This window comes from Vitis riparia, chromosome 11, assembly GCF_004353265.1.
Source record: "Vitis riparia cultivar Riparia Gloire de Montpellier isolate 1030 chromosome 11, EGFV_Vit.rip_1.0, whole genome shotgun sequence".
In the NCBI taxonomy this organism is placed as follows: domain Eukaryota; kingdom Viridiplantae; phylum Streptophyta; class Magnoliopsida; order Vitales; family Vitaceae; genus Vitis; species Vitis riparia.
Window position 1 is genome coordinate 11,116,277 of NC_048441.1, and position 15,177 is coordinate 11,131,453.

At 38.1% G+C, this 15,177-nt stretch overlaps 1 protein-coding gene across 1 annotated transcript; it reads left to right on the top strand.

The window, feature by feature from the left end:
- Positions 1 to 7,911: 7,911 nt before the first annotated feature.
- Positions 7,912 to 9,386, top strand: LOC117924755 (protein NRT1/ PTR FAMILY 7.1-like). The gene is made up of 3 exons (XM_034843472.1): positions 7,912 to 8,494; positions 8,616 to 8,778; positions 9,377 to 9,386. Exons 1-3 carry the CDS (start codon positions 7,912 to 7,914, stop codon positions 9,384 to 9,386), a joined length of 756 nt encoding a protein of 251 aa, XP_034699363.1.
- Positions 9,387 to 15,177: the final 5,791 nt, after the last annotated feature.

Genomic DNA, 15,177 nt, shown 5'->3' on the forward strand with positions numbered 1-15,177 from the left:
GACTCTCAGACCCACCATCTCTACCTGCTCCTTCGTTTCATGTATATGGATTGTCGGCAATGAGTCATGAAGCCGTACCTTCAACGGCATATCTTTTAATTTAACCTTGAAGTATTAAAATGCTCTATTGCTGTGGGGGCAGCTCACTCTTCAATTCCTCTTTAATTTCTTCCACGACATGAACTTCTCATCTAAAAACACAAGTTTAAAAGAGTTCCATAGAAACAAATAGAAAGAAAAATAAAATAAAAAATAAAAAATATATATTTAAAATTAATAAATTATTTTTTTATACTATTTCAAATTTATTTTAATTTTTTATATAAAAATTAATAATTTGAAAGTATATAAATTTTAATTAATTTTAATTTTTTTCTCCTATTTTTATAATATAAGCAAATATAAAAACATATTTTTTATTTTTTATTTATTTGATACTTTCCAGAACCAACCATCTGGATTCACATTTGGTATGCCATCAAAGGCAGAAAACGACTTGTTTATTTCTTTCCAATTTGTTTCCACATGAGTCATCCGTGTAAATCATTGCTTTTGCAGAAGATTTGCTCGATCAATACTTTATACACCAAAATAAACCGTGACGGTTTATGAAATCATACCATCGCATTGAAAGAAAAGGACAATTTGTGAGATGTCCAAGGAAGAGTAACTCGCAGCGGGCCAAAAGACGCATTCAGAAAATGCGGGTTGAGTATAAACTAAATGAAGGTGTAGAATAGTTGTTGTAAAAGACTAAAAGCTCGTTTGACAGTAATTTTATAAAGTATTTATAAATTTTTTAACACTTTAAAATTTGTATCATTTAACTATTAAAAATATTAGAAATATTTTTTAAAATTACTATCAAACGCACTCTATTCTACGTTTGAGATAATGTTTAGTTTTTATTTTTAATGGTGGAAAAAATGAAAGTTATTATTATTATGATAGACTAATTTTATGTTTGAAAATGTATTTATTAAAGATTAAAAATTATGATATTTTTAAAAAGATTTAATTAAACCAAAATATCTTCTTTATCATGTGTCTAAGAAAGCATAATGTGCTCTTGAATTTTATCAAATATTCTTAAAAGTCGTATTTGATTTTTAATAACTATTTTTGGTATTTAAAAAGTTTTTCGAAACAATGTTTCAATTTTTTTTCATATTACTTTACATAGATGAAGGAAATCAAAGTTTGATTAATCTTGATTTTATAATAACAAAGCATGTTAGTAGTAATCATTTATATCCAAATGTATCTAAGTAAGAAGATTTAAACAAAAAGAAAACCATTTGAAGAATACATGTCAAATGTAAATCATTCAAATGAAGAAAAATGATAAATACTCAAAAGAGAAGGTTGAAGATCAAATCTTTTAAGGATTCTCTTTTTAAGGTTGTTGGTGCACTAAGCTTAGCACATTTGCATTTAAAAGCACCTTATTTCATCCAATTGTTCTAAAATTGGTTTTATCTTTTACAGGTTGGATGAATCCATTTTTAAGGGAAAACCTAAGCTTATATTTGGTTAAAATCATATTAAAAGGTTTTTCAAAAGCTAAAGAGTTTAGCCATAGTTTCCTGACCTTGATTTGGTCTCAAAATTGCTTTTTCAGCTCAACTGGTTAAGGTGCAAGGAAATTGATTGAGCTAGTTGGCTGAACAAGTCAATTAATCCCTCAAAGATTTAGTTGGCTACTTTAACCAATTGCTCACTTGATTGAGTCCTATGGCCTTACAGTTACCAACAAAACTCTAATAACTAGTAGTCGATTTGACCAATTGGTTGACCAATTGACTCCAAAACTATGCCTAATAGCTAGTTTGGATCCCTAACTCCTTTTTAAAGATTTCGAACTTCATGTGAAGAGCATGATTTCCAAATCTTTGTTGAATATTATTAAGGCTTAAGGGATTGCGTTTGAGTACACAATGGTTCAAAACTTGCATTTAATCTTAGTACACCTTAATCCTAACTTTTTAATTATATCCATTTGAACAAATATTGTAAACTAGGATTCTTTTCTTCATTTCTATATCTTGAGAGGGTGCTTTGGAATTATAACTCAAAGAGAATTAAGAATTTAGAGGCCTTGTCTTGAATTGTCTTATTGTAAAAGGTGTTTTGAACCATAATCCAAGAGGGTGCTTAGAACCATAATATAAGAGGTTAATTGGAGCCATAATTCCAAAATGATTTATTGGAACAATAATTTAATTATAAACTTTAAGGCTTGGGTTGGAAGCTTTAGAATAGTAGAACCCTTAACGTGATTAGAATTCAAGGAGAGAAAACTTAGGTTGAGGCTTGGGTTGGAAGCTTCAGAATAGTAAAACCCTTAACGTGGTTGAAATTCAAGGAGAACAAACTTAGGTTAAGTTATGATGAATGTGGACTATACTTGAAGCTTCAACCAAACTTCCAACACCTTTACAAATGGATTCCGACTTTAATGGGCTCTTACACAATTCCTTCAAGTCTCTACTCACTTGAAACTTCTAATACTCCAATTACAAGTTCAAATCTTACAAGCTAACTCAACAATGACTCAAATACAACTCAAAACTAGGATGAATTACAAAGGTACACTAAAGAATATGCAAATAGAGATTTAATGCACCAAGAAAAGAATGAGAGCTTTTAAGGCAAGAACAAATAGGTAAACAAATAAATTTAGGTGTTTTCTTACTCATAAATGAAGTAAAGCTTTCAATTTATAGGTTTCTACCATCGGGAACCAAAATGCCAAAAAGCAACCTCGACCGGTCGAGTTGGGGGTCGATCGGTTGACTAGTTGTTGGGTAATAAATGTGTGACAGGTGACCGTTAGTCCTCAACCAATCCTCGACTTGACCTAGACCGGAAAGGCATAGCCCTCGACCGGGAACGAAAGGGTACTGGAAGAGAAAGAAGATTTTTTGCATCTCTCCACTAAACCTCAACCGGAAAAGTGTAACCGATCGACCGGTACACTAGTCGATTGAGCCAGTTGGCCACTGCCTCGACCGGTTCACCATTTTTCAATGTTTTAAAAACCGGACCGGACCGGCCGGTCCAACCGGTTCAACCGTCGACCGGTCACCATTCCGGTCCGGTCTGCCCTATTGAACCGCTTAAGATTTAAACCGGCCACGAACCGCCAAAACCGGAGGTCGGACCGGTGACTCGGTCGAACCGGACGGTTCTAATTGAACCGAACGGTTCAATTTGAACCTCCATTTTAAAGGCTCCATTGCATTAAAATTTGGCAAATGCCCATTCTGGGCCTTTTCTCATCATGACAAAGCCCAAACCCCACTCAACCATATGGTGGGCTTAGCTTTGAGCAGCCCACCCAATGAGGCAATGGTTGGCTTTCAATGTGGATAGCATTTATAGGCAACCTTTACACCCTCATTTCTCTTAGATGTGGGATTCCTAACCAACCTAATCAATGAAAAAAATAATAAGAAGTCCCCCAGCCAAAAGGAATTGAACCTTGGACCCCAAGGTCGGAAGGCATCCTAGGCACCACTCGGCTACACAGCCTTTGTTATCTAATATGCTAAACAAAATAATATATATTAGATTTTAATTTTTTTTTGTAATGTTAAATAAAAATAATATAATATTTTTAAAAATGATAAAATTAGTTTAAATTTTCATTTTTAGTATTTTCACATTTAAATATTTTACATATTTCATTTAACAAAACTAAAAATATTAATATGATTTAATTTGATAATATTATTGATTTTTAATTTATTCATATATATTTTAAAATTTTTATAATTATTTTTAATTTTAATAATATATAAATTATATATTTATGACGTCACCGGTTCAATAGCGGTTCGACCGCCGGTCCGACCAGTGAACCGTGAACCGGTAACTTTTCCGGTTCGATCACCGGTCCGGTTCTAAAAACATTGCCATTTTTAGCCCAAAAATCTATATTTTTCTATTCTTTTCTCCTCTAACACTTAGACAAAATCTTAAAGTAAATTAATATGTCAATTTTGAAATGATTTTGTAGACCCCCATTTGGGGGCTCATTTTCTACAGCTTACCTTTTGCCAAATGTCACCATCTAGGGGAAGCCACGTGTCACGTTTTGACTAGCTGCTGGGGAATCAGCCTTGCTTTTTGGGAAGCAAATCAGAGGCTGACACGTGGAGGGGTCTTCTAGAAGGTTCCTACATGCCGTTAGCAGGAGCGGAGGAGAGACAGGCTGTAGGCTGGAGAGTGGTGCTTTTTGGTGGCTGTCTCTGCAGGTGGTTAGAGGGGCAAATCCGGGAGAAAAGAAAAGGGGGATTTTGCTTTTTGGCAGAGGGAGGCAGCTGGAAAAAAGGGGTGCGTTTCTGTTTTGGGGTAGGGAGCTTTGAGAAGAGAGCTAGGGAGAGGGGGAGTTTTTGGGGTTTGGCTGTGAGGGAGAGGAATTCGTTTTGAGCAGGGACCGAGAGAGCTTTTGGGGGAGGACAGTTTTTGTTTGGTGATTTTTGAGAGGGTGAGGGAGCTGCAGGAGAGAGGGCAGATAGAGATTTTGAGAGAAAAAGGAAGCTGTTAGAGAGAAAGAGAAGGAAGGCAAGAGAGGAACAAGGGAGGAATTGCTGAGATTCGATCATTTCACACTTTAGGTTCTCCACTCTTATCTTATTTCATTTGATATCCAATCACACCATGCTTCTTTCTGATATTTAGATGCTTGTTTTGACTATCTACTGTGTTAAAATTGTTTCTCAACGTTTGATCGTTTGGTCTCTATTATCCCCTATATGAGTTATATCACGTTCATGCTATTTATTTGAGTATTAAAATCATTTGAAAGCCTCCCACCAGTTCTTAACTCTCACCGTTTTTCATGGGAGAAAGACAGATTTAATCTATTACTTCTTTCATATGCTTTGTTTTCTTTCATTGTGTCCTCTGTTTTTGATTTTTTTTTTGGAGTGAATATCACGTTTGGGTTAGTTGCCTGGATTGGAATGTTTTCGAAGAAAATCAGAAGCTGAGCCTTTGGGAGTCAGGTGTCTTATCATTTATTCGGTGAGTTGAAGTTCATATAACAGCGAGGTGCCATGCCCATCATCCCACAGAAGCTCTCATGGTGCCCCGTTTGGAAGCCTATCCCAATGTTTGAGCTGGGTTCCTAATGTACTGGTTAAGATCAGGCTGGAGGTTGTTCAGGCAAGATTTCAGGTTCATTATATTGGTGATTGCAGTCATGCGGAAGAAAACCCAGATGATGATGAAGGTTTGTTTGAGAAAACATCAGCAGAAGTGAATATATTGTTGTCTAATCCAACCAAATAGGGACCTGCAAAGAGGAATGCTGATGGTGATTAAGTGGAGGATAACTAGTAATGTGTCCACAAATGCTTGGAGAGAGAAATGTGGGATACCCTAAGGCTGTACCACTTGAATCCAACTCGGTGCAGTCAATGCCAAGACTCTCCTTGCATATTCTAGTCTCATGAGATGCATGGAGCCTGTAGAGAAATGTTCCAAAGGTGCTCGGGAATTATTCCAATCAATTGTTGGTGCGGTGCATGGATGGATAGCCCAGACAAAAAGTCCACATGGTTCAAATTGAAAATGGACTGTTGGTAAAATAGATGCAGTGGTGCTCAGGGCTTCATTATTTCTTGATCCTATTCTACACCCATCCCTATGCATGCACGACCTTGTCAAACCTGCAGAATCTTCAATTTAACCCTTTCATATCACCTCTTTCCCATCTTAACCGATTTTCATACCCACTAATACCTCTCACGCGCCTGTAGTTTCACCACCTATCATCACCCATACTTTACATACCCATATCACTGCATTCCCTCATGTTTCCAACACTATTAAACACGCTTCTCTCACTATCTTCATTCTCCGCACCACGCAAAGGCCACCCTAAACCCATTTCTGAGCCCTCCATTCACATCATTTTCCCATCACGTCTAAGCCTCGAGCAATATCACTCCCTGCATGAGACGTCATGCCCAGCTCATCATCCCCGAATATTCACACCCATTTTCTTTTAAGACCACCATGTACACCCTTCCCATACCCGCCTTTCACACTCCACTGGGTACGTGTTTGAGACTGGATGAAAGTGTACAACAGTTTGGAGTTTTTCATGATATCTCCAGTTGACCTTGCAAGAGAAATTGCCCATTTGAGCCGCTTTATTTGCAATTTCCTTCGATGGAAAGACATTTCTTTTCCTAAACCTGGGTATCCACTGGTGCATCCTGCTGTTTTGATGGAGAGTGGTGAGCACAATGAGAGTATCTCACACTATGTGGGTGATCTTGACTGGCAGAAACAGATCAAAGGTGCACTTGCTCACATTAGGACTCATGCTTCCCTGAAGACGCTTCTGGTGTGCAACTTTATTCATGTCGACACGCATCCTGGAAATATCCTTGTTCGAGCTGCTGCTGATCAAGTGTCTAGTTGGAAAGGTAGACGAGGTATGATTGATGAGGTGGGCATCGACCATATCTGTTCTGAAGTAACTTGTGCATATTGCCAGAGTGGAGATGTTGTTCGTACAGCATACTTGAACAGGCATCCTGATGCATTCCGGGTTGATTTTGGTGACTCCTAATTCATGCGTATTGAGCCAAAAGTAGTGCGTTATGTGTCTGGTACTGCATTGACTAAGCTTGGTGATTATGGCGGGTATAGTGGCAGTGGCAGCCTTTGGAGTCGTTTGCTTCTGAGGAAGAATATATCATTGAGTTTCAATAGATCTCACAGGGAATGGATCGGGCATCTTTGCCTTTGCTCCACTACCGGCGCTAATTTCAAACGACGCTGGCCACTGTCCAGTGGTGTTGCCGTTGCTGTTCACTTATCTGGCACCGTCGCCGCTTCAATTTCGTTAGATAGATTCGTTCACGTTTGGATGTCGATTACCCATGTCATAATCGCCACTCTGGAAGCTCTTCCCTCGAAAGTGTGGCAAAATGTAGTTTGATCTTGGGGGTTCTATTTCAGCAGTTTCAGGTGGGAATGGTGCATCGATTAAACATTGAGACACTGCCATAGGGAAGCTGATTGACACCCTTGCCATCCCTCGTCCAGAAAGCTCTAAGCCTACCGATAGAGATGGCGGTAAGAAATTCGTCCTTTCAGTTGCATGGAGTCCTAACGGGAGATGACTGGTTTATGGCTCAATGGACGACATCATTTCTATATTTGATGAAAACCGGGTCAAATTCTTTCATCACTTAGAAGGTCACTACATGCCCAGACCTGACTTTCCAACTGGAGGATTAATCATGAGAAATATTGGCATTTTAGAGGCATATCGAACTGAGTGGGAGCATGGGATATGGCATAAATGTTCCCTGCAACAGCTTCGTGTCAATCAAGAGACCCATGCTTTGATACAGATGTCACTTATCCTTACAAAATTGCGTATCTTACCGATGGTTCTGGTGCACAAATTATGTTTGGTTGTAGCGAAGACCAGGTTGGCTCCTTTTGGACGGGGTTGCTCTCAATGGCATATTTGGGTTTGGTTCGAGAGGTGTTCGCTCCAATCATTTTAGCGAAGGAAAGACCACTACTGCTGGGGTATATTGAGAAGGTGGGAACCCTTGACAACGGAGTTTTCCCCTACACGCATTGTATCGAATGGAAGCCGATAACCCCAACCCAGATCAATAAATCCGACACCCAGACATTCATGCTTGAATCTTCAAATTCCTAACCAATCGGAATCCATCTTCATCAAGGCCACCTGGTTTCCTTCCCATTTGCCACCAGCACACCCAGTTGGTTCATTTATCACAGAAGCTGCCATCTCTCCTGCAGCTGTAGCGACGTTATCTCGTGTTGCACATGCAGAGATACCCATAGTCGCACCCCTAACCGCTAGCCACCCTTGGAGCAGATCAATTCGATGAGACAAACCCTAGAGAAATGAACTCCAAAACAGATTTCTTCAGCCATTTCTACTTTGCACTTAACTTGGGGTCTCTCTTTTCCAGCACCATTTTGGTCTATTTTGAGGTTTCTGGGAAGTGGATACTAGGGTTCCTGGTGTCAACAGGTTCAGCTATTATTGCCTTAGTAATATTCTTGTGTGGCTCACCGGGTTATCAGCATATTAAACCGTGTGGCAACCCTTTGCCCCGAGTTGCTCAGGTATTCGTTGCTGCCTTCCACAAAAGGGATGTCGTTGTTCCTGAAAATGGTGATGATTTGTATGAGCTAGGAGGATCAGAATCTGCCATCAAAGGTAGTAGGAAGATTCTTCACAGCACTGAGCTTAAGTTCCTATACAAGGCTGCCATGATGATAGAGGCTGATATGGTGGACCCTAATCCATGGAGACTTTGCGCTGCGACTCAAGTTGAAGAAGCCAAATGTGTTCTAAAAATGTTGTCAATATGGCTATGCACCATCATATACTCTGTTATCTTCACTCAAATGGCCTCTCTATTTGTCGAGCAAGGAGATGTGATGAACAGAGAGATCGACAACTTCGAGATTCCAGTTGCCAGTATGTCAGCATTTGACATATTCAGTGTGCTTCTTTGCACTGGAATTTACCGCCAAGGGAAGCTGCATCTAGTATGGTTGGTGATCAGAATGAAGCTGAGCTTGATTTTAATGTGATACAGCGTGGAGATACAGAAATGTCACAGGTAATATCCGGGTCTTTTATCGGTGCTGCCCACTCAGAAAGGAGGAGCTATCAGCTGGTATTGTGACAGTTGTAGACTCAGATATCTCGCTAATGGTGATTTCAGTGTTGGGTGGGATGCCAAGTGTGCTGAGGAACAGGTCTTGGTGGCTAAGATGTTGAAGCAAAAGGGTAATGATCAAGCGGTTCATTGTGAAGGGAACAATACAGAGGAGTGCATTGATTGCTTCAAAGATGCAAAGTGGAGCAACATGAGGAAATGCGCACTGCATGGCCACCTTTCTGAGCCACGTGCCACCCCCAAAATTCTTTCAACTTTGTTTTCAAAAATAATTTCCTAACTCCGTTTTCAAATGATTTTTCTAGCTTATGTTAATATTATTATTTTATTTTTTTTTATTTTTTATTTTTTTTATTTTTTTTATTTTTTATTTTTTTATTTTATTTTTTTATTTTTTCTAAAATGATTTCAAATCCTCAAATCTCTCGTCTTTAGAGTTTTAGATACCAAAATCCCGTTTTTAATAAAATTTGGCCGCCATTTTTCTTTCCGGCAAGCCATTTTCGAACTTTCTTTGGTTTTTTTAAAAATGTTTTAAAATAAGTAAGGATTATATTTTGTAATTCCAATTAATGGAATTTACGAAATTAATTCATGCTAAAATAAACGGGCTTTGGTGGGGGCCCAACATATGTGATTTCATGATTGATTTACTGATTAGTTGATTGGTTTTCCAGGCATGATTGATTTACTCTGTTCCTTGATATGCGCTTAATTGTATCTGTTCATTGTTAACTAACCATGTTTCATGATAGCGCATTCGTGATCGTCGCCCAGGTACACATCTATTCATATTTTGCTCATTCTTTACACCTGCTTTGCTTCTCATATTGTGCATGATCGATTTGAGTATTCATCGATTTTCTTATTGACTGCCATATCAGCTTCATTTTATTAGTAGAGACCCGACTTTAGGGACTTAAAGGGGTGCTACGATCTGTACCGTACCTTCCCGATAAGTAACCTGACCCCCGAACCCGATCCGGTTTTTCACAGACCGCCTTTTCCAAAATAAGGAGTCACACTTAGGGTTTTTCTTTCTTATTTTGTTTACCCTTTAAAAATAAAACAAAAATAAGTGGCGACTCCAAGTCATTTTCAAATAATCAATAAAAATCAATTTTTCAAAATAAAAATCGAGCTCGCCATCGAGTGGGAAACGCATTGAGCCAAATGCGGGGTCCACAGATTTGCCTAAGGTTCATTTGATAAAACTCAAGTTTAGATGGAAATGTATCTTTAATGCATAAACCGAGTTTTTAAAGATGATGGAGACAGATGAAGAACTAGTAGAGACTCACACTTGAAACCCTAACAAATGGAAATGGACAAGGATCGATGCCAGAACTGACTATGACGCATGGAAGAGCCTTCAAAGCCCTTAAATCTCTCCCAAAATCATGTCAATCTATCTAAACCGCACTGAAATCAGTCTCTATAAGCCAAAACCAGTAAAACCGCTTGAAAAACGGAGGAGATTGTGCAAAAAATAAAGTGTAATAAACTCTTAAAGTTCTCATTCCTAACGAACTGGTTAACCGGACCTCAACCAATCGACCGTCTGGTCAACGCGATCAACGCTTCAGACTTTTCCTTTTTGCTCACATTTCCATTTCATCATCCTCCCCCTGCCTTTTTCAATTAATTTCCCCAATATTTTATACTTAATGCTAAGGGAATTTTTATTTTTGGTAAAAGAATTGACCATTTTCTAAGTATATGTCTATATGATGTTTTATATGATGTATATGACATGAAATTCAAGTAATCAATAGGCATATACATCAAGCATTCATAAGTAAGCATTAGATCATAAAGAAATCACCCCTAGTGGTCTTCTAATGTCAACAAATTGTTCTTCACTTAAGGGTTTTGTAAAGATATCGACAAGTTGATCTTTAGTGCTTACAAATTCAAGTGTTATGTCACCTTTTTGTGCATGATCTCTAAAAAAAATGATGTCTAATCTTTATATGCTTAGTCCTAGAGTGTTGCACGAGATTTTTTGATATATTAAAGTGAACTTGTTATCAACAAGTTTAGTTTAATTATGTTGGTTGATATCAATGAGTTACTTTTAGTTTGACTTTTTCTATTTAATAAAAAAATAATCACCAACTTATTCTTTTTTTTCCTATCTTTCTTTCACGTTCTGTTTTTCACCTTTTGGAAGATGAGTTGAAAAAGACAGGTGGAAAAAGAGGATATTCTGGTGGTAGGCTATGAGGGTAGAACACATGGTAGTGAGGTTTTGGTTTTTCTTATGGTTGTTTTAGAGATGATAGTGGAGTGTCTTGGTGGCAGGAAGAGTTGGGGGGTTGTTAGAGGACAGCAGAAATGTCTTCTACAGGGATGACACGTATCATAGAGGAAATGCTCTCCTTTTGGGGGTGTCTTGAGGATATCCCAAATGGGGGGAACTTTTGGAAAGAAGAAAACTGGAAGAAAAACAGAGAAAAAGTTGGAGCAAAGCAAGGAAGAGTAAGTTGTTTTGGTGAGCTGAAAAAGATAAGAAAAAAAAACAGAGAAATGGTGAGTTAGGTTTTGAGAGGGAGTGTTTTAGGGCAGAAAACTAGAGGGAGTTAGAGGACTAGAAAATGATGTGGATGAGGAATAAGTATAGCAGAGAGAAAATTGGAGCAGAGAAAGAAGCTGGAGCAAAGAGTAAGGATGGGAGATTCATCAGCTTGTATATTCTGGGAAGTAAGTTCTTCGCGATGAAATATCTGCTCATTTCTACATTTCTTTCATTTTCTACTATTGAGACTTGTTGGATGCTTTGGTGCGGCCACCAAAGGCCTATATGCTTGTCGTTGATTGTGGGTATGGATATCTGGTCATTCATTGGGTCTTTTTGTTGATCTTTGGATTGTTTGGGTTGGGTTATAGTGTGTTCATGTTTTCTTTTCATTTGGTTTTGTTGAGATTGGTTTGAACTCTTTTTTAAGCCTCATGATAATATCTGGAAATTCTTACCACCCATCCATAATACAAGCCTGTTGCCCTCTCTGTTTATGGAACATGGCTTAGTGATTACTCTATATTTCCCTCGTTTTCTCATTGTTTGCATTTTCTTTGTTTTCGTTTCAACTCTTATCTAGTCTTTCCTATGTCATGTGTCTTTGGTTCTGTGATTCGTCCCCAATTGGTGTCCTCTAATTCAATCCTCAGACGGGGGTTATCAACAAAATTTATAAGCCTATTTCACCATATACTAGGGTAGCATAACTAGCATAGCATAATGGTTCTAGGATTGTTCACTAGGATGGGTTTTCATTTCACACCTGATATTAGTTTAAAGAATTGGATTGATGCTTTTTCTTTTCTAAGTTAGCTTAAAAAGAAAACATAATCTTTGGTTTGAAAAATGTTGGTTTTAAGCTAACCAAAAAAATAGTAATTGATTTTAATTACAAAGAAAAGGGTTTCTTGGATTTTCAGGTCACTAGATTCAGGCCCCTTATACAAAAGTGGAGATTTCGGATCTTTCCTCGCATTGGGGATTTAACCTATAGTTATCCTCCCAACCGGTATATTATAATTGCTTCCCATTAATGGTTTCAACGTTAAATCCATCTCACTGATACATCTTGCAATGGCTCGTACCTCTCACCTAGCATTTGCCACTCAAGGTGATCCTTAACCTTGGATTACCCTTCAAAAGCTCGCAGGAGATAACTAATAAATGTCTCTAGGGAGTCCAAAAGCTTACCAAGTGTTGGCTATTCTAAGTAATCCTACCTTTAAACCACTAACCAAAGGCTCGTAAGAGATAACTAATGGATCTCTATGGATTGAGTCCAAAAAGCTTACCAAGTGTTGGCCCAAGTGATTATAAGGGATTTTAAGTTAACTAAAAATATAAAAAGCATTAACGGGTCATAACTTCCTTTTCATTAGAAACTGAAACAAGGAAAACTCCCACTTTTGTAGTCGGGTCCCTTACCTAGCTCCCTTTCGTCCAAGAGACAAAAAGTCTAGCCACTCATCCTCTGAGAAAACATCTTCAAAGGTCGTTTGACCAAAAAGAAAAATACAATCAAAACGAGTAGGTAAGGTAGAGCAAAGCTCTGTATATTTCTTACTAAAAAATGTACAAGTTATCCCCTCTCTAATGTCTTTCGAGATTCAGAGATACGAGAGATATGAGAGATATCTATTACAATGAGATATTTTCAACCTCTTGATTAGATATCCTAAATATCTTAAAAGATCTTCAACTGATTACAATGAGAGAATTGATAATTACACCAAATATCTTAAGGTAAAAATCTAATGGAGTCGGTGTAAAACATCTAAATATTACATTTTCGCATCAGAGAAAGGTGATGCGAAAATTTTCGCATCGGAGAAAGGTAGTGCGAAAATTTTCGCATTAGAGAAAGTGTGCTGCAAAATTTTTCGCATCAGAAAAAGTCAGTGCGAAAATTTTTGCATCAAGGAATGTCAGTGCAAAAATTTTCGCATCAGGGAAAGATGATGCGAAATTCCTTTTCAACTTTGTGCAGTTGCTTTCAAATGGCCATAACTTCTTCATTTCAACTTTGATTTGCACACCGTTTGAAGCATTGGACTCCTGACTTCCCGAGCTTCGAAATAATATATAGTATGTAGACAATGGACTCCAAGAAGTACTCCAAATTTTCCTTGAAACTTCTGCCCTTTGAATTTCACATAGCGTGTGAAGTTTTCGCATTACCACGTGAAATTGCTTCATGATGGATTTCTTTCTCTAATCCTCTTCCTTGCATCTCTTGATTGGCTTGGAAGCTCATTCCCAAGGGTTGCACAAAATTCTCTCTCATTCTTGGCTTGATTCAATGATAAAAAAGCTACCAAAAACACCAAAACTAGCCAAAAATTGATTAAAAACAATTGCAAGGGTCCTTAATGTGCCAATTGAGTTAAAATGTATTAATTACTACTCAAAAGTGTTTAAAAGAGTTTATAAAAAGCTATAAAAGAACACTTTTTGAGTAGTAATCATTCTACACACCATGTATGCAGATTTATCATGCTCAGCTATAATCATAAGGGCAAGCAAGACACCATAACACCATTGCTTGACCCGGTGACCATTTTTTGTACTTTCAAGGAGAAGGGTTTTGTCGACTTTGCCATTGGTTTTTTTTATGGGTATAATTTCTGAGTTTTGGTTGTTGTTGTTTCATTGTTCATGGAGATGCTGAGCTTTTCTTCTACCCAAAAGTGGTGACAACCATCCTGGGGTGTTAATGTTATTTCATGTCTGTTGATGGTTCATGCATCTATGCTGCTGGAGCTGAATGGGGTGATCACCAAAATGGATTATAGTTCAGGAAACCGAATGGGGAAGTTCTTCCTAGTAATACCCTTTAAGTTGAGCAAACTACAAATGCATATTGCTAGAATGATACGTATTCCTAGCTAGTTTACTGTTAGCAAGATTGCACAGGCAACCTGGACCCACCTGATAGGTGTATCATCATTTCTAATATGAAATAGCTTGTTATAGATGCCAACGGGTTACGTAACTTTGACATCATTTCTGAAGTATAGCAAGTCATTTGCTCTGCCTTCCATGACAACAAGCTACTGATAGAAAATCACGGTTTGGCACTGCGTGGAAATGCAATGTTGTGTGGGTCTGACATGGATATGGCTGATATTATCTAGAGAAAAACCTGAGTTGAGAATATTAAGGACCCATGCTGATCATCCATCTAAATAGTTGGAAGTTTTCTTCGCAAGTTGGCAATCATCCTCTGTACTGTTCTTCTGGAATACCCATCGGAAGAGGAAGCTGCCTCCAGGTTTCGAGAGGAATCCTATTCAATTTGGGAGGGACGACAACACTATTAAATGGGATCTTCAGTGAAAGTGGTAACAATGGAGATGATGATCTTTGCCATGATAAGGGCTCTGAAGGTTATAATTCATGTTCCAAGTCCTCGAAAGTATGTGATAGTTTTTGAAGTGAATCTGAAGTTGTTGTCAAGTACACTCCAAATTTCACTCACACTGAAACGACATGCTATTCCATTAAAGAGTGGTGCACCACCCCCTCCAGATTTATTTTCAGATTTAAATTATCGGAGTCAAGGAGAACAGAAAGTGTTTGAGCAAACCTATATGGAAAAAGGGATCGAAACAATTGGATCATTATCTGCTTGCTATTCTACTGGAATTGCACACCTGATATGCCATTTCACAATTCTTAACTTGAGGGACAACTTGCAGATTCTTCAGCTTCTTCTTAACAGAACTTCCAATCAGTTAGAACCTTGAAATTGCTCTTTAGGGCCATGTTACCAGACCCCATCCCATGCTTTCTGCCACCTCATAAACCCCTGGAGCCCCTCTCACATGGCATGCATAGCCACCCAAAGCCTTTGCAAAAAGCCCTCCATCAAAATCTTTCCTCCATTAAATCCAAATCCCAAGCCAAACAACTCCACGCCTAAAAACTCAGGACAAGCCTACCATATCCCTATCCTTC